The sequence below is a fragment of the Hypanus sabinus genome, chromosome 6 (assembly GCF_030144855.1).
Source record: "Hypanus sabinus isolate sHypSab1 chromosome 6, sHypSab1.hap1, whole genome shotgun sequence".
Classification (NCBI taxonomy): Eukaryota; Metazoa; Chordata; class Chondrichthyes; order Myliobatiformes; family Dasyatidae; genus Hypanus; species Hypanus sabinus.
In genome coordinates, this window is record NC_082711.1 from 95,643,854 (window position 1) to 95,663,947 (window position 20,094).

General features: G+C 41.7%; 1 protein-coding gene across 6 annotated transcripts in view; it reads right to left on the bottom strand.

Moving 5' to 3' along the window:
- The window catches only part of dgkb (diacylglycerol kinase, beta), a 797,915-nt gene that overhangs the window by 73,644 nt on the left and 704,177 nt on the right, over window positions 1-20,094 (bottom strand). For 2 of the 6 annotated variants that reach the window (XM_059972634.1, XM_059972637.1), the window contains one exon: window positions 3,229-4,196. The exons of the other annotated variants lie outside the window; for them this stretch is intronic. In XM_059972634.1, the coding sequence (XP_059828617.1) occupies window positions 4,080-4,196 (117 nt within the window). In that variant the 3' untranslated portion in view covers window positions 3,229-4,079. Of the gene's footprint in view, window positions 1-3,228; window positions 4,197-20,094 lie in introns of those variants that run through there. 6 annotated transcript variants of the gene reach the window in all.

Consider the following 20,094-nt stretch of genomic DNA (forward strand, 5'->3'; position numbering starts at 1 on the left):
GGGGGTAGAGATTATAGTGAGGTGGGAAAAAGAGAGAGAAAGAGAACCAGACTAAAATAGTAGATAGAGATTGGGGTAAGGGTGGGGGGCAGGGGTATCAATGGAGGTCAGTGAGTTGGATGTTCATGCCGACAGGAAAGAGGCTACCTAGGCGGGAGATAAGGTATTTCTCCATCGACTTGCGTGTGGCCTCATTTTGACGGTAGAGGAGGCCATGGACAGACATGTTGGAGTGGGAGTGGTCTGTGGAATTGAAGTATGTGGCCGCAGGGAGATCCCGCCACTACTGGAGGACCGAGCGCCAGTGTTCTGCGAAACAGTCTCCCCAATGTATAAATGGCCACATCGGGAGCACCAGATACAGTATATCACCTCAGTTGACTCGCAGGTGAAGTGGTGTCTCACCTGAAAGGACTGTCTGGGGCCTGGGATGATGGTGAGGGAAGAAGTGTGGGGGCAGGTGTAGCACTTCTTCCATTTGCAGGGATGAGTGCCCGGAGGGAGGTCCTTGGGGAGGGATGGGGGGGATGAATGGACAAGGGAGTCGTGTAGGGAGCGATCCCTGTGGAAAGCCGAGAGTGGGGGGGAGGGGAAGATGTGGTTGGTGGTGGGATCACATAGGAGGTGGCGGAAGTTACGGAGGTGGTCACCCCCTAAGTTACAGGAGGCAGGCACGTGGGTGACTGTCAGGGGAGGGAAAGAGAATTGCAACCAGTGCAGAGAACCGCTGTGACCATTCACCTCAATAATGTCTACCACTTTGGATGCTGTTGTGGGAAACAATTACCGGGGGTGTGGGGAGGGTAGAGGACAGTGTTATGGCTTACCAATATACAGGAAGATTGGAACATTTTGGTTGGTGCAGAACTGCAAGAGAGGGAATTTGTAGAATGCTTCCAAGATGCTTTTTTTTAAGAACAGGTTGTGGTTGACTCCACTGGGGGAGTGACAATTCTGAATTGGGTGTTATATAATGACACAGATTTGATTAGGGAGTTTAAAGTAAATGAATCCTTAGAAGGCAGTAATTATAATGTGATGTAATTCACCCTGCAGTTTAAGAAGGAGAAGTTAAATCAGATGTATTAGTATTAGAATGGAGTAAAAGGAATTACAGAGGCATGAGAGAGGAGCTGGCCAAATTTGATTGCAAGGGGACACCAGAAGGGATGATGGTAGAACAGAAATAGCTGATATTTCTGGGATAATAGTGAAAGAAGTATCCTAAAGGAAGAATGAGGCAACTGTGGCTGACAAAGGAAGTAAAAAACAACATAAACTTGAAAGGGGAGCATATAACAAAAATTCATAGCAGAATATTAAGGAACTTTTAAAAACCAACAGAAGGCACCTAAAAAGCAAAACAGAGAGAAAAGATGAAATATAAAGGTAAGTCAGCCAATAATCCAAAAGAGAATACAGAAAGGTCTTCCAGATATCAGGGCAATGGGACTGAGAGGGATAATTAATCAGCCATGATGGAATGATGGAGCAGACTCGATGGGCCAAATGGCCTAATCCTGCTCCTATGTCTGATGGTGTTATGGTCTTTATGATTTTGTGCAGTAGAGTTTAACATTTAGTATTCAACGGAGATTGGAATACAGGATATACTGTATGTGTGTGGTGGGGGGTGTGGTGGAGGGGTGCACAGCCCAGTAGCATAGCAATTAGCAAACTGCTAATACAGCACCCGCAGTAAGATTAGTGTTTGATTCCTGCTGCTGTAAGAATTTTGTATATTCACCTGTCACCATGTGGGTTTCCTCCAGGTGCTCTGATTTCCTCCCACATTCCAAGGATGTACGGTTAAGGTTAATGAGGTGTTGGCCCTTGAAATGTGGTGACCAGTGATCTTCACTGATTTAATGCAAAACAATGCATTTCACTTAGTATTGAAATATATGAGGAAAATAAAGCCAATTTTTATAAGTGGTTATCATTTTGCTTCTCATTTAAAAAAAATCATTTAATAATTCCACAGTAATGCAAACATTCCTAATTTTAAGGGACTCACAATATCTGATAATAAAATCTATATATTAAGTATCCATGGAATTGTCACACTGTTCTCAATCGCCTCTACAATCCTATACTTAGACAGTATTCTGCTGCATACTTCAAAATGAAGTTCAGAGATAATATGTTGAAATATTCCACAGAATATTAAAAGTTATACACTTTGCAATTAAGATGTTTTTCTTTCAGTGAATATTAAAACAAATATACTAATATGGCCTAATTTAAATTTATTTGTCCACTGTGTACATTTTGTAGTAATTAAAACTATGTGTATGTTAATACTGTGTTTGAATTATACAGTGAAGAGACAGCTGGACAGTGACAGTAACCTATTTTGCAAACTGAGTGAAGCCTTTCCATTGAATTGTGGAGGCTACTCCAAAACATGGGCAGGTCCTTTGGAATATTTAATGGAATGGGATCATTACCCCAAAAAAATCATTTATGAAGATGTCTTAAACTCCATACATGCAATTACCAAATTCCTGTGAATATCCATACTCTATTTCCCAGCAATAAATAATTGAGAATAAGTTAAAAATATTAATTTTCAGAATTTTGCAGAATTTGCTTTGTGTGCGGGTTAATGTGCATTCTCAGTCCCACTGTTCACACTTTGTTTATTTTCAGTTGATTCATCCGAGGTTTATTTTTCCTGTACAGATATATAATTTGTACACATCCCTTTCCTGGGTAAAATGTAAACACTGGAAATATACTGTACACAGTCTTTTAAAAACATCAGTTACAACCCTCGCTCTGCCCAAATATTGGTAATTACTAAGATGCAGTATTCATTGGCACTCCACCATTTTCTTTTTAAATTTGTCTTTATAATGGTTTACATTAGTCAACTGCAATTTTTTTTCTGACAGGGAAGGTAAATTGTTAAATAAATCAGAAAATTTGAACTCTAAATTTCTCATAGCTTTTAACTTATGTCTATTTAATAAGGGCATCATTTAGCTTAAATATGTGTCTATATTGCTGACGTTCCTTGTCCATTAAAGATTATAAGCTGCTGATCAATCAAATGGATTGAAAGCATAGATCAAAACAGTATAGACTGCAACAGGCAAAAACAGGTCAATTGGCCTGATGTGCCTCTTTTGTCTTTTTGGTGCAACCATCCCATTTCTTTAGCCTCCTCCACATCTGTACATGATTTCCTTTGATGTATTGTTCTTCTAAATTTAGAAAAACATTTCCTCATATCTCCTCTGGTTAGTTCACCAATCTCTATAAATCCTATCCCCTTAGTTATGGAATCAGCAGTTACTGGAAACAGTTTCTTCTTATTTGCTCTAACCATTCATGAGTTTGAACATCATTGCCAAGTCTCTTCTTAACCTTCTCTGTTGTAAGAACAACTGCATCATCTCTAGATGTACAACCTAAGCCCCTCATCAAGAACTACTTATTGCTACTTTCATCAAGAAAAGGTCAAATAAAAATATCTTTAAGTGGCAAATTATGATGTACATAGTGTGTCCCACCTGCTCTCAAGTCAGAAGTTTAAGAACATTAAGGTTACTCTGGATATAGGGCAATAGATACATATGTAGCAACAGAAACTGAATTCTAACTTCAAAGCAAATTTATTAAAGTACATACTGTATATGTCACCATAAATTACTTGAGATTGTTTTTTTATGGACATTCACAGTGGATACAAATAAACACAATAGAACCAATGAAAAACTATATACAAAGACTGACAACCAATGTGCAAAAAGACAAAATAATAATAATAAGAACAACAACAACAACAATAATAATAATAATAAAATAAGCAAGAAATAATATGATGAATATGAGTTATAGTAAGTACATAGGTTGTGGTATTAGTTCAATCAGTTCAGTATTGGGGTGAGTAAAGTTATCCACTCTGGCTCAAGCGCTTGATTGGTGAGGGTGTGGGACTTAAGTCTCCTGCAGCTCCTTCCTGACAGCAGCAGTGAGAAAAAGCATGACCTGGATGTTGGCAGTCCTTGAAGATGGATACCGCTTTCCTGTGACAGGGCTCATTGTAGATATCCTCATTGGTGGGGAGGGCTTTACCTGTGATGGACTGGGCTGTATCCAGTACTACTTGCAGGCTTTTCTATTAAAGGGCATTGGTGTTCCCATACCAGGCTGTGATGTAACCAGTCAGTATACTCTCCACTGTGCATCTATAGAAGTTGTTCAAAGTTTTAGATGACAAAGGTTTAGTTTTAAACTCCTAAGAAAGTAGAGACACTGCAATGCCTTCTTTTGAATGTGCTAGATCCTGGATCATTTCAGAGTATTTGTGCTGGACCCTGGACAGATCCTTTGAAATGTTAACAGTGAGATGGAAGTTACTGACCCTCTCCATCTATAATCACCTGACGTGAACTGGTTCGTGGACCTTCAGTTTTCCCTCCTATAGTCCATAATCAGCTCTTTGGTGTTGCTGACAGTGAATGAGAGATTGTTATTGTGGTACCATTCAGCCAGATTTTTAATATGTTGGTTAGTCACCACACTCCATTTGGCCAACAGTGGTGTCGTTAGCCTCTGTCCCATAGAACAAAAGAGTAGAGACCAATAATACAATCAGAAATAACTTACTGAAATTCCCCAGGGAACAGGTTTATTTTTCCCATTAAATTGCAAATATCTTCTGATCCATTTACCAGGAGTTGCCAAAAATATAAAGGGCTTGTTGTGTGGCTCAATGACAGCTCTGACCACATTGTTATTGTGCCCAACACCAAGCAAGGTGAAACGAGATGAAGGCACGCTGTAGTGTAGCAGTTAGCGCATTATATTACTGCTTAGGGTATTGGGATTCTGAGTTCAATCCTGGCATCCTCTGCAAAGAGTCCGTATGTCCGCCATCTACAGACTCCTTACAGAGTACACCTGGATTGAACTCCAAATGCCTGGGTTTTCTCAGGGCGCTCGAGTTTCCTTCCACAGTCCAAAGACATAATTATTTGGTTAATTGGTCATTGTAAATTGTCCTGAGATTAGGTTAGAGTTAAATTGGGGGTTGCTGGGCAGCACAGCTTACAGACGCAGAAGAGTCTATTCCATGCTGTATCTTGAAATAAGCAGAATACATGAAAAATTAAATGAAAAAATAAACAAATAAAATGCTGTCACTTTTTCTCCATCCATAAAAGTGAAAGGGCCTGTTTTAAAGGTACTATTCTTTTAAATGTAATATTTTAAAGGTAATTTAAGGTACTTATGGTAGTCCAAGGTAATAGAGAACCATCCCAGGATGTTTATTAGATGGTGAGACCTACCAATGGAGTGCAGTGTAATCCCTCAACCCTTCTCTCTGGGGTATGTGATCCTACTGAATAGTAATTGAAAGAAAACTTTGCTTAATTTTGTCAAAAAAGAACTCAAAGAAAACTTTAAGTAAAATAGAGTGGGAATGAGTTACTGGTTGTCTTTTAAGACCAATAACCAGGCAAGTGTGATACCTCCAATGATTGACTGCCAGAAACGTCCAAGGTCACACAATGGCCACCAACTCTGTGTAAGATTCCAACACTGCAGAGACTGATTGACAAATAGGTTTGACATCACCTGTGCTTCCAGCATTGAAGCCAGGCCAGGCTCAATACTAGCACTGCACAAGGTGCCTGTACTGCAGAAACTGAGCGTGGACAAGCCTGGTATCCCATGAGGTGCCAGTGCCTGAACCAAGACTGTCATAGGGGTAGGGCAGAAGAAAAGTCAGTTAAGTGGCATGAGCACAGTGGCTAGAAGAATTTGGGATGTAGTCTTGAAGACTAGGAAGAACCATAGGTTGCTAAGGCTTTAATGATAATAATGACAGCTAATAATCTACTGCTCCTGGTCTGCTAAGACTGCTTGAATCTACACATATTCATGTTGGTTTAGGGCTTCGAAGTTCACCGTAAACTCCATGGTTGCAATACTGGATACACAATTAAGGATGTTTCGTTTGGCCTGAGGATTCCTTACCTCATCTCCTGCCTCTCTGGAAGGCAGGGAGACCTCCAGTGTCCTTGACAACTTCACCTGCAAGAACTGCATACAGCTACAGCTTCTAACACTCCGCATTAATGAGTTAGAGCTGGAACTGGATGAAATCCAGATCATTTGGGGGGCTGAGGGGTGATAGACAAGATATATAGAGAGGTAGTTACTATGTTATTATGTGTCAGAACTTCAGTTCCCAGTGTGCAAAGCTGGTGGTTCACCCGGAACCAGAAGTGATATGGGGGTGCTGGTCGCAAGTGCTCAGTTTGGAGCTAGAAGCCATAACTGGCACATCTTGTAAGTAAATATGTGGTAGCATTCAAAACAATGCAAAGTTTTTTGTTATTAAGAACAAACAACGAGGTGTCAGAAGTTAGCATGAGGATCAAATGTACCCCGAGCAATTAAGAAAGAGACACTAGATTCCAATGGAGAGAAGCTGCCAGCCAGAGAGCATGTTGAGTCCTGAGAGAGATTCAAGTGACAGCCCAAAAATTCTGTAATGGATAAGCTAAATCCTCCCATCCCTATGCAGTTTACCACCAATCTAACTGACAACTGAAAACACTTCAAACAGCGTTTCAATATGTATTTGGATGCGAACAAAGCTGGAGGTGTGTTTAAAAAAATTGAAAGCGTCTATCTTTCTACATGTAATTGGCAAAGATGCTTTGGACATCTATAACATCTTTCAAATTGATGAGACAGCCCTGACAATGCACACTCTGATGACAAAATTTGATGAGTATTTAGTCCCAGGTAAAAACATCATGTTTGAAAGATGTAATTTCTTTTCCTGTGACCAGAAACAAGATCTTAGCTTTGACTAATTCTTAGCTGAGCTTCACACACTGAGTAAGTTCCTGTGAGTTTGGAAATTTGAGAGTCTTGCTAGCTAGAGACAAAAATGTTTGTGGAACCCTAGATAATGGACTTGGGGAAAGCCCACTCCTTGAAAAAGATTTAACACTGGAAAAGTCTATGGATATACATAGGGCAGCAGAGACCACACAAGCACAAGCCAAGGAGCTGCACAGGACAGAAACAACAGTGAATGCTGTGAAAACAGAGGGACAGAGCACAAGGCACTTCCCAAAGCAATAGTGAAGCAGAGAGTTAGGCTCAACCAGCAAATGTGGAGATAGTCACATTCCAAAAATATGTCCTCCTATGGATAGTCCTGCAATAATTGTGGAAAGAAGCATCATTTTGCAAAAGTGCTGCAAAGCTGGGGTTACCAAGAATAAGACACACATGGTTGCTGAGGAAATGGAGGAAATCTTTGTAGATCTGATGCAGACTGCTGATACTGGTAACACAGAATGAATCGTTCCAGTGACTATGAAAAAGACAATAATTCCATTCAAGCTTGACATCAATGAATCTATTATCCATAGGTGATTTCAAGACTCTCAAAGTAAAGAGCGAGATTTACCCAGTGACATTAAATTGACTGTCTAGAGAATGTACCAGTAAAAGTGGGCTGTACAGTGATATTCAAGCACAAGGGGCCGCACCTAAAGACACAACTACTGATTGTTGAAATAAGAGTACAGCTGATATTAGGACTGAGTGCATATGTAAAGCTGAACCTGGTGGAAAGATTTTTCACAGTGGCTTCAGAGATGAATGATGACCATACAACACTCACGGAAGAGTACACAGATGTCTTTGAGGGGTTCAAATGCTTACCTGATGTAACCTGAGAACATTGTAACCGCATTGACAAGAGCTCTAGAGAGGTTATGCAGGAGAAGCACAAGAACTCCACTTTGCATAGACATCTGTACCAGTTACACCAGCATAACAGTCAGGATGCCGGTACTGAACAGAGTGATCACGATGAAGAAGTGGCCAGTCTTGCTTCCACATCATGCAGCTGCAGTTCAAAATCTGCCTCTCATTGACTTCCACTTAAAGTGAAAATCTAAAATATCTCCATGCTCCTCTCTGAAGTTGTAAAGGAAAAATAAAAAGGAAGATGGGAGATCACACAGAACTCAAGGTCAAAACAGCAGCACCAGTTCAATGCAAAACAGCACGAGTTGCTATCTACGATAAGCAGCCAACAGAAGGAGCTCCATGAATTGAGATTCATTCAGCTGAAACATTTGCAAAGACCCACTGATCACATGGATGTAGTCCAGGGCTCTATTATGATGTACATGGAGTGAATTATGGAGACAAACAGATAGGAGCTTGGCAGAAAAATGTGAAAGAAAGAAATATGTTGATCAGAGTTCTCAAAAAGACACTAATAACAGAACAAGTGAAAGCAATATACCTGTGGCGAGAAAAAGTAGACCAAAAGGATCATGAAGCCACCTCAGAGACTGATTGAGAGTTGTTGAGTGGAAAGGGATCGTATTTGCTCAATACAATTGTAGTAAATGTCAATAACTTTGTCATAAAGCATTACAGCTTGTTGTAGGTTTATAAGGACATTGTATTGTGTTTGTTTTTTTTTGTAAGGCGGGAAGATATGTTATCATGTGTGCACATAATATAGAACGTCAGATGCCAGTGGGAAATGCAGGCAGTTCACCTGGAATCAGAAGTAACATGGGGGTGCTGGTCACATACACTCAGTGTGGAGCTAGAAACCATGGCTAGAATATCCTAAAAATAAATATGTGCTAATGTTAAATCCCACCGAAAGCTTGTCTTTATTAAAACATAACCGTTTAAAGCAGTTACACCCAAGGTACAGGACACAGGAAACTGGATGCGAGTCAGAGGGTGAAAGAGGTTAAACAGCCTGTGCAGAGTACTTGAGTGGCCATCCCACAGATATACCACTTTGGATGCTGTTGGTGCGGGGGTGTGGGGTAGTGAGACCTAGCAGAGACATGTCACAGCAGCCAGGTCTCTGGCACTAATTGTGGCTCTGGGGCCGAAGATAGAAAGGAGTTCTGTGGATGAGAACTAGATTCCTGGATGGTATGTTGCCTACCAGGTATCAGAGTCCAGGACATCTTGAGTTGAGTCTTCAGCTTTCTTAAGAGAGACAGTAAGCAGACAAAGGTCTGGGTCCATATAGATACCAATAACATAGGTAAGAAGAAGGACAAGGTTCTGCAAAGTGGGTTCAGAAAGCTAGGTGCTATGTTAAAGGAAAGGATGACCTCCAGGGTTGCGAAGTCAGGACAGCTACCCATGCCACAAGCTAGTCATACCACAGATAGGAAGTTTAACACATGGCTAAGCAGTTGGTGCAGGAGGGAGTGCTTCAGCTTTTTGGATCATTGGGCTCTCTTTTAGTAAAAGTAGGACCAGTAGAGAAGAATAGGGGAACTAACATTCTAGCAATATGATTGCTAGTACTGCACTGGGGTGGAGTGGGGCGGGTGTGTTTTAACTAGAGTTGCAAGGTGATGGGAAACAGATTGCCAGAACAGATAGTGGAGGGGTTGTGGAAACAAATGTTGTTAAGACCATGAGACATAGGAGCAGAATTAGGCCACCTGGCCCTTCGAGTCTACTCCAATATTCAATCATGGATGATGCTTTCTTTTTCTCCTCCTTTACCCAGTTACCAGTTTTCTCCCTGTAACTTTGATGCCATGTCCAATCAAGAACCTATCAATCTCTGCCTTAAGTACACCCAATGACCTGTTTTCCACAGCAGCATGTGGCAGCAAATTCCACAAATTCACCACCCTTTGGCTAAAGAAATTTCTCCACATCTCTGCTTTGAAAGGGCAATCCTCTATCCTAAGGTTGTGCCCTCTTGTCCTAGACTTTCCCACCATGGGAAACATCCTTTCCACATCTGTTCTGTCTAGGCTTTTCAACATTCAAAAAGTTTCAATGAGATCTCCCCACATCCTTATAAATTCCAGCAAGTACAGACCCAGAGCCATCAAATGTTCCTCATATGATAACCCTTTCATTCCTGGAATCATTTTTGTGAACCTCCTTTGGACCCTCTTCAATGCCAGCACATCTTTTCTAAGATGAGAGGCACAAAGCTGTTCACAATACTCAAGGTGAGGCCTCACGAGTGCCTTATGAATCCTCAGCATTACATCCTTGCTCTTGTATTCTAGACCTCTTGAAATGAATGCTAACATGGCATTTGCCTTCTTCACCACCAACTCGACCTGCAAGTTAACCTTCTGGGTGTTCTGTACAAGGATTCCCAAGTCCCTCTGCATCTCAGATTCCTGGATTTTCTCCCCATTTAGGAAATATTCCACACATTTACTTCTACTACCAAAATGTATGACCATGTATTCTCCAACATTGTATTTCATTTGCCACTTTCTTGCCCATTCTCCTAATCTGTCTAAGTCCTTCTGCATCCTACCTGTTTTCTCAACACTACCTGACCCTCCACCAATCTTCATATCATCTGCAAACATGGCAAAAAAGACATCTATTCCATCATCTAAATCATTGATATACAGCATGAAAAGAAGTGATCCTAACACTGACCCCTGCGGAACACCAATAGTCACTGGCAGCCAACCAGAAAAGGATCCTTTTATTCCACTTGCTGCCTCCTACCAATCAGCCAATGCTCTAATCAGGTGAGTAACTTTCCTGTAATACCACAGGCTCTTAACTTGGTAAGCAACCTCATGTTTGGCACTTTATCAAAGGCCTTCTGGAAGTCCAAATATACAACATCCACAGCATCCCCTTTATCTATCCTACGTGTAATCTCATCAAAGAATTGCAACAGGTGTGTCAGGCAGAATTTTCCCTGAAGGAAACCATGCTGACTTTGTACTATCTTGTCCTGTGTCACCAAGTACTCCATCATCTCCTCCTTAACAATTGACTCTAACATCTTCCCAACCACTGAGGTCAGGCTGACTGGTCAATAATTTCCTTTCTGCTGCTTCCCTTCTTTCTTAAAGTGTGGAGTGACATCTGTAATTTTTCAGTTTTCTGAAAGATCATTTTTGAAAGATCATTTCTAATGCCACCACAATCTCTAATGCTACCTCTTTCAGAACCCTAGGGTGCAGTTTTTTCTGGTCCGGGTAACGTATGTACTTCTAGGTCTTTTAGCTTTTTGAACACCTTCTCTCTTGTAATAGTAACTGGACCCACTTCTCTTCCTTCACACACTACAACATCAAGCATACTGCTAGTGTCTTCCTGCTAGTGGTGAAGACTGATGCAAAATACTCACTTAGTTCATCAGCCATCTCCTTGTCCCCCATTATTATGCCTCCCTCTTTTTCTAGCGGTCCTATATCCACTCCCATATTTCTTCTATTTTTAACATACTTGAAAAAGCTTTTACTATCCACTTTGATATTATTTGCCAGCTTGCTTTCATATTTTGTCTTTTCCTTCCTAATGATTTTTTAGTTTCTCTCCGTAGGTTTATAAAAACGTTGCAGTCCTCTATTTTCCCACTAATTTTTGCTTTGTTGTATGCACCTTCTTTTGCTTTTACAATACTTTTGACTTCCCTTGTTAGCCATGGTTGTACTATTTTACCATTTGAGTATTTCCTCATTTTTGGAATACATATGCCCTGCATCTTCCTTATTTTTTTTCCCCTGAAACGCACACCATTGTTGTTCTGCTGACATCCCTGCCAGCAGCTCCTTCCAATATACTTAGGCGAACTCCTCTCTCATACCACTGTGATTTCCCTTACTCCACTGAAATACTGTTACATGAGACTTTACTTTCTTCCTATCGAATTTTAAATTGAGCTTAGTCATATTGTGATCACTGGTTCCTAAGGGTCCCTTTACCTTAAGCTCCCTAATCGCCATCAGTTCATTACATAACACCCAATCCAGTATAGCTGATCCCCTAATAGGTTCAACAACAAACTGCTTTAAAAAGCCATCTCTTAAGCATTCAACAAACTCAATCTCTTAAGATCCATTACCAACCTGATTTTCCCAATCGACCTGCATGTTAAAATCTTCCATGACTACCATAACATTGCCCTTTTGACTCGCCTTTTCTTTTTCCCATTTTAATCTGTGGTCCACCTCCCAGCCACTGTTGAGAGGGTTGTATATAACTGCCATCAATATCCTTTTACCCTTGCAGTTTAACTCAGTCCACAAGGATTCAACATCTTCTGATACTATGCCACATCTTTCTACTGATTTGATGCCATTCTTTACCAGTAGAGCCAGACGACCCCCTCTACCTACCTTCCTATCCCTCCAACATAGTGGGTAACCTTGGACATTCAGCTCTCGACTATAACCATCCTTCTGCGATGATTCAGTGATGGCCACAACATCATACCTGGCCATCTTTAATCATGCAACAAGATCATTCACCTTGTTTCTTATACTGCACAAATTTAGATACAACACCTTGAGTACTGCATTTGCTATCCTTCCTGATTCTGTATCCCTAATGTTTTAATTCTCAGCCTGTTGGCTGCAGATAAGTCTCATCACCTGCCTGCCTTTCCTGACAGTCTGACTGCATGCTATCTTTCCTTTGTTACCATCTGCCCTATCCTGAGTCCCTTCACTCTAGTTCCCACCGCCCTCCCCGCCACCCCCCCCCCCCCCGCCAAATTAGTTTAAACCATCCACAACAGCTCTAACAAACCTGCCAGTTAGAATATTGGTCCCTCTCAGTTTCATATGCAACCCCTCTCTTTTGAACAGGTCATACCTCCCCCAGAAGAGATCCTAATGATCACAGAACCTGAAGCCCTGCTCTGTGCACCAGCTTTTCAGACACACATTTATCTGCCAAAACATACTATTTCCATGTACCAAGAAATCTAGATGTTCGCCCTCTCTCTCCAAAAGATGTCAGACAAAGTCAGGAATCACAAGATTTAGTACGATGGGACTAACGTTCTGAATTGCATATATTTCAATGCAAGAAGCATTGTAGGAAAGGCAGATAAGCTCAGGGCATGGATCAACACACGGAATTATGATATTGTAGCCATGAGTGGGACTTGGTTGCAGCAAGGGCAAGGCTGGCAGCTCAATATTCTGGGGTCCCTTTGTTTTAGATGGTTCAGAATGGAAGGGTTTAAATGGGGAGGTGTGGAAGTACATGTCAGGGAAAATGTCACAGCAGTGCTCAGTCAGGACAGAATGGAAAACTCATCTAATGAGGTGTTATGGATGGAATTGAGGAATAAAAGTAAGGTGTGATAATGCTAATAGGGCCATACTATATTCCACCCAACAGTCTGCGGGATTTATGAGAACAAATTGTAGAGAGGTATAAACTGTTGCAAGAAACTTAAGGTTGTCATAATAGGTGATTTTATCTTTCCACATATTGACTGGGATTCCCATACTGTAAAAGGACTAAATGGGATAGAGTTTGTCGAATATGCTCAGGAAAGTTTCCTTAATCTTTCTCTCCTATATGAGAATGAGAAAAGGCTGGTGGCGTAAGTCTGTGTAGAGGAACACTTTGCATCTGGTGATCATAATGTCATTCGTCTGAAGGGAATTGTGGAAAAAGTTAGGTCTGGTCCTTGGGTTAAGATTTTAAATTGGAGAATGGCCAATTTTGATGATCTCAGACAGGATCTGGCAAGTGTGGACTGGGACAGACCGTTTTCTGGCAACATTGTACCTGATAAGTGGGAGGTTCTCAAAAGTGAAATTGTGAGAGTACAAAACTTGTATGTACCTGTCAGAATAAAATAAAACAAGGATAAATAGATTAAGGAGCCTTAGTTTGTGAGAGATATTGTGGCCCTGGTTAAGAAAAGAAAGGAGGTGCATAGCAGGTGTAATGTCCTGATTAACATTACTGCTGCTATGTTGTAGTTATTTCATTTAAGCAGTTTTCTGCAAAATTAGTGAGTCCTGCTGGTAGAATGTTCTGGTTTCGGCTAAAGATACAAAACCTTGTTGTTCAATTTGGGATTATTGTGTCAGCCAATCAGGATGATGAGGTTTGGAGGAAGTTCCAGAGGGAGCAGGGTGGAGGGAGTATGGACAGCAGTATGGTTTGGGGACTTTTGGAGGAGCTGCAGAGTAGGACAGAAGGGAAGATGCCATTGGAAGGAGTATGGACAGGAGTATGCCATTGGAAGGAGTATGGACAGGAGTATGCCATTGGAAGGAGTATGGACAGCAGTATGGTTTGGGGACTTTTGGAGGAGCTGCAGAGTAGGACAGAAGGGAAGATGCCACAGAATGCCATTGGAAGGAGAGTCCGCAATGCAAGAAGTGCCTTGTGCTGGTGAATGGCTCCAAGGAGGAAGGGCAGTACTCCTGAGAGAGTGAGCCAGTTTGCTCGACATGATCTTTGAGAGGAGTTTGAAAATGTGGCATGTGTTTCTCACTCAGACCATGGGTTCAGCATGTGAGTGAGAGATACACTTTAAAACACCCTGCTTTGGAAGAAATGAGTACCAATGGCTATGTACAAATTGGCCTGATTTAACCATAATAGGCCCTTTTCTTTTCTTTTTCCTGTTAATTGTTCAATAAAGATGAAATTAGTAAGGATACTTTTTTTTATAATTTTATGCAGTATACAATCTGTTACTTTGTGTTGACTGACAATTCTGCATGGGCTGTATTTACACAACATTAGCTCAAACTGAGGATTCTTTAATCGGAACATCACACAATTCCTATTTGGTTGAACCCCAAATCATACTGATCCTGGACAAATATTGTTTATGAAAGGTCGCCCTCTCATCATTGAGTAACGTAGCTGTTAGCCAAGTTAGCAATCAAGCCAAGTTTGCATATGAGCCCAGTGAGAGGGTTACACATGTACAGGCAGGTAGCAACAAACCAAGTACTTGAGGAGTATAAGAAATGCAAGAGGACACTTAACAAAGAAATCAAGAAGACTAAAAGTATGCACAAGGTTTTTCTCGCAGTTAAGGTAAAGGAATATATTAAGGGCTTCCACTGATAAATTAGGAGCAAAAGGATTGCAAGGAATACAATTGGCCCCCTGAAAGATTAGAATGGTAATCTACACATGGAGCCAAAAGAGATGGGGGAGCTCTTAAATTGATTTTTTGCATCGGTATTTACTCGGGAGATGCACACAGAGTATATAGAAGTGAGTCAAAGTCATGACACATTTACAGATTCAAGAGGTAAAGGAATTTGCAGGCTTGAGTCTAATTAGGCTGTGCCTCAGGGATCTGTTCTGGGACCCCTTCTCTTCGTGATGACCTGGATGAGGAAGTGGAGGGTTGTGTTAGTAAATTTGCTGATGACACAAAGGTTGGAGGTGGTGTGGATTGTGTGGAGGGCTGTCAGAGGTTACAGTGGGACACTGATAGGATGCAAAACTGGACTGAAGAGTGGCAGATGGAGTTCAACCCAGATAAGTCTGAGGTGGTTCATTTTGGTAGGGTAAATATGATGACAGAATATAGTATTAATGGTGAGACTCTTGGCAGTGTGGAGGACCAGAGGGATCTTGAGGTCCGAGTCCGTAGGACGCTGAAAGCAACTGCGCAGGTTGACTGTGTGGTTAAGAAGGCATACGGTGTACTGGCCTTCATCAATCGTGGGATTGAGTTCAAGAGCTGAGAGGTAATGTTACAGCTGTATAGGATCCTAGTCAAACCCCACTTGGAGTACTGTGCTCAGTTCTGGTCGCCTCACCACAGGAAAGATGTGAAAGCTACAGATAGGGTGTAGAGGAGATTTACAAGGATGGTGTCTGGATTGGGGAGCATGCCTTATGGAATAGGTTGAGTGAACTCGGCCTTTTCTCCTTGGAGCAACGGAGGATGAGAAGTGACTTGATGGAGGTGTATAAAATGATGGGAAGCATTGATCGTGTGGATAGTCAGAGGCTTTTTCCCAGGGCTGAAATCGCTAACACAAGAAGGCACAGTTTTAAGGTGCTTGGAAGTAGGTACTGAGGAGATGTCGGGATAAGTTTTTTTACACAGAGAGTGCTGAGTGCTTGAAATGGGCTGCTGGTGACAATGGTGGAGGCAGATACAATAGGGTCTTTTAAGAGACTCCTGGATAGGTACATGGAGCTTAGAAAAATAGAGGGCCGTGGATAATTTCTAAAGTAAGTACATGTCCGGCACAGCATTGTGGGCTGAGGGGCCTGTATTGTGCTGTAAGTTTTCTATGTTTCTATGACAAATCCCTGACAAGGTGTTCCTTTGGACCCAGTGGGAGGGAAGTACAGAACTTGCTTGAGCCTTAGCAGACCGAGATAGTTAAAGCATCAATAGCGATCCATGAGGATTGGACGATTGCTGATGTTGGTTGTTCCACTGTTTAAAAAAGGCTCTAAGAATAAATCAGGAAATTATAGGCTGCTGAGCCTGATGTCAGTAGTGGGAAAGTTATTGGAAGGTATCCTAAGGGACCGGATATATAAGTATTTGACCAGGCAGGGAATGATTAGGGATGGTCAGCATAGCTTTGCGCATGGTAGCTCATGTCTATCTAGTCTTACAGAGTTTTTTCAGGAAGTTACCAGGAAAACTGATGAAAGCAAGGCAGTGGGTGCTGTCCATATTGACTTCAGCACGGCATTTGGCAAGGTCCTGCATGGGAGCTTGGTCAAGAAAGATTAATTGCTTGGCATTAAGATGAGGTAGTAAATTGGATTAGACATTGTCTTTGTGGGGGAAGTCAGTTGTAGATAGTTACCTCTCTGACTAGAGATCTGTGACTGGTGGAGTGCCACAAGGAGCGGTACAGGGTCCACTGTTTTTGTCATTCGATAGCGAAGATCTAGATGATAATTTTGTTAACTGGATAAGCAAATGTGTGGATTGCACAATGTTTGGGTTTATAGTGGACAGTGAGGAAGACTATCAAAGCTTGCAGAGGTACCTGCATCAGCTGGAAAAATGGGTTGAAAAAATGGTGGATGGAAGTTAATGCAGACTTGTGCAACGTTTTGCACTTTGGGAGGACCAACCAGGGTAGGTCTTACACAGTGAACTGAAGGGCACTGAGGAGAGTGATAGAACAAAGGGATTTGGAAATACAGGTACACAATTTGTCGCAAGCGGCATCACAGGTAGATAGGGTCGTAACAAAAACTATTGGCTCATTGGTCTTCATAGATCAAAGTATTGAATACAGGAGTTGGGATGTTATGTTGAAGGTGTATAAGACATTAGTGAGGCCTAACGTTGAGCAGTTTAGTCAACTACCTTCAGAAAAAATGTAAATAAATTAATAGACTACAGAGAATTTAGAAGGACTTTGCTGGGACTGGAGGATCTGACTTATTAGGAAAGATTGAATAGGTAATAACTTTATTCTCTAGAACATAGAAGATTGAGGGGAGATTTGATAGAGGTATACAAATTATGAAGGGTATCGATAGGGTGGTGTCAAAATGGTTGTGATATGTCTCGGGTGGTAGTGCAGTGGGTAGTACTTGTCGGTCTTACTTTCAGCTGCCACCACTGGTTAGCAGTCTTGTGAAAAGGAGAGCTGAATGTGTAAGTCTCTCCCTGCCAGTACATAGCTTCTACGACAGCAAGCCTCATGTAGTGCCTCCATGTGGGAACGGAACTCCTTGCGGACTCAGGCTGAACTACAGGCAGGAGGTCTGGTCCCTGCACACATAGCAAGCAGGCCTGCCGGCATGTGGACATGCTCTGGTGCTCATGAACCAGATCCCCAGCTATGGGTGTATAACTCCACTGCCTTGTGGGCAGCCTTGGGAGAGACGAAGCTACGGGAAGCCGTTCCAAGTGGTCGGTGTGTGCATGGCACCCATTCCCCTGAGGGTCAGAGTGTGAGAGTGGAATCTGTTCTGAGCAAGGGCGTGTGTGTGTGTGTGTGTGTGTGTGTGTGTGTGTGTGTGTGTGTGTGTGTGTGTGTGTGTGTGTGTGTGTGTGTGTGTGTGTGTGCGCGCATGCGTACGTGTGCGTGCGTGTGCACGCGTGCATGCATGTATGTGTGAGGCCCTTTCTAATGATAGTGAGTGTCTATGGGACCCATAGACACTAATGTTGGCATTTATTGCAAGGGGAATAGAACATAAAAGCAAGGAGATAATGCTGAGCCTTTATAAACACTAGTCGGGCCATACTTAGAGTATTCTCAACAGTTCTGGGCCCTATATCTCAGAAAGGATGTGCTACATTGGAGAGAGTCCAGAGGAGGTTCACAAGGATGGTTCCGGGAATGAAAGAGTTAACAGTTGAGGAGCGCTTGGCAGCTTTGGGCCCGTACTCACTGGAATTTAGAACAACGTGGTGGGGGATCTCATTGAAACTTACCGAATGTTGAAAGAACTAGATAGGGTGAATGTGGAGTGGATGTTTCCTGTGGTGGGGGTATCCAGAACTAGAGGGCACAGCCTCAGAATTGAGGGGCGACCTTTTAGAACAGAGGTAAGGAGGATTTTTTTTAGCCAGAGAGTAGTAAATCTGTGGAATGCTCTGTCACAGACTGCGATGGAGTCCAAGTCCGTGGGTATGCATAAGGTGGAAGTTGATCGTTCCCTGATGGGTCAGGGCTTGAAAGGATATGGCGAGAAGGCAGTTATATGGGATTGAGTAGGATCTGGTTTGAGCCATGATGGATTGGTGGAGCAGACTCGATGAGCTGCATAGCCTAAATCTGCTCTTAAGTCTTCAAGTCTTACGGTCTAATGTTCAATTTCTAATATTTTGTGAAATTGCCCAGTCAGTGATTTGCTTTAAGTTACAATTCTTCAGTGCCTGTTGGGAGCACAAATTTAGAAAAGTCACTTTGTTAAATGTGTTTGCTTCATTTACATGATACAAATTTAGCTCGAGGATCCAATGAAGCCACCACAAAGCAAACAAAAAACATAGTATTTATAATGCATTTCACATTCTCAAGGCATACCAAATCACTTTCCAGCCAACACATTACTCTTGACATGTAGTCACTGTTGTTATGTAAACAACAGCAAATGCTAATTTGCATACAGCAAGATGTTAAATAACTAATCTGTATGTGTTTGTGCAGACTAAAGGACAATTAATTGAGCAGGATACCCAGAAACAAAACCTTGCTCTTCTTAAAACATTGCTGTTGGATGGCAAGGAAATGGGTATTGGAAGGAGACTGTGGGGGTGTGGAAAAAGAACAAACAATCTGCCCTGTGTTGTGCTGCTTCATTTTGATTTGGAGATCAATGAATTTTAACAGGGAACAATGAGCTAATTCATTTATGGGGAGCCATTTTAATCATTGGTCACCGCAGAGTTTTATGTAGAACTGGAGTTTCTTTGGAATGTAAACACATACACAATGATCTTTTTGAGTACCAGGCATTCAGTATTTGGTACTTTAAATTGTTTTTATGGTAACTTTAGTAATGAAATCCATCAGATAAAGGTTAGATAAGTTATTACGTAGATTTTGCATCCAATTACAGGCAGATATGAGTATACTAGTAAGTATCCCTGTGATCAATAATTTCAGCCAAATAGACCTGATAAAACAAAAAGGTGAAGGTGACTTTACTCAGGATGAATAGATGTCAAATCTATAAATGTCAGCATGGTTTCCTTAAGGGGAAACCTTGTCTGACAAATCTGTAGGAATTCTTTGAGGAAATAATCAGTAGGATAGACAATATAGAGTCTGTGCTGTTGTTCACTTGGATTTTTGGAAGGCCGTTGACAAAATGCTGCACATGAGGCTGCTAAACAAATTAAGAGCCCATGGTATTACAGGAAAGCTAGTAGCTTGGACAGACAATTAGCTGACTAGCAGAAAGCAAAGAGGGACCTTTCCTGTTTAGATGCCAGTGACTAGTGCTGTTCTGTAGGCATTGGTGTTGTTTCCACTATTTTGCATGTTATATGCTAATGATGCGAAGATGGAATTGATGACCTTGTGGCCAGGTTTGTGGATGGTATAGATCGGTAGAGGGCTGGCAGTCTTGAGGAAGCAGGGAGTCTGCTAAAGGACTTGGACAGATTAAGAGGATGGGCAAAGAAGTGACAGATGATTACAAATGCAGAGACGTATATAGTCATGCATTTTGGTAGAAGGAATAAAAGCACAGACTATTTTCTAAATGGGAGTGCAGGGTGGGAAGTTGAAGGGGGATATTAGAGGAAGGTTTTCTACTCAGAGAGTGGAATGATCTGCCTGAGTCTGTAGTGGAGGCAGATATACCAGTAAAATTTAAGAGACTACTAGACTGGTATATGGAGGAATTTAAGGT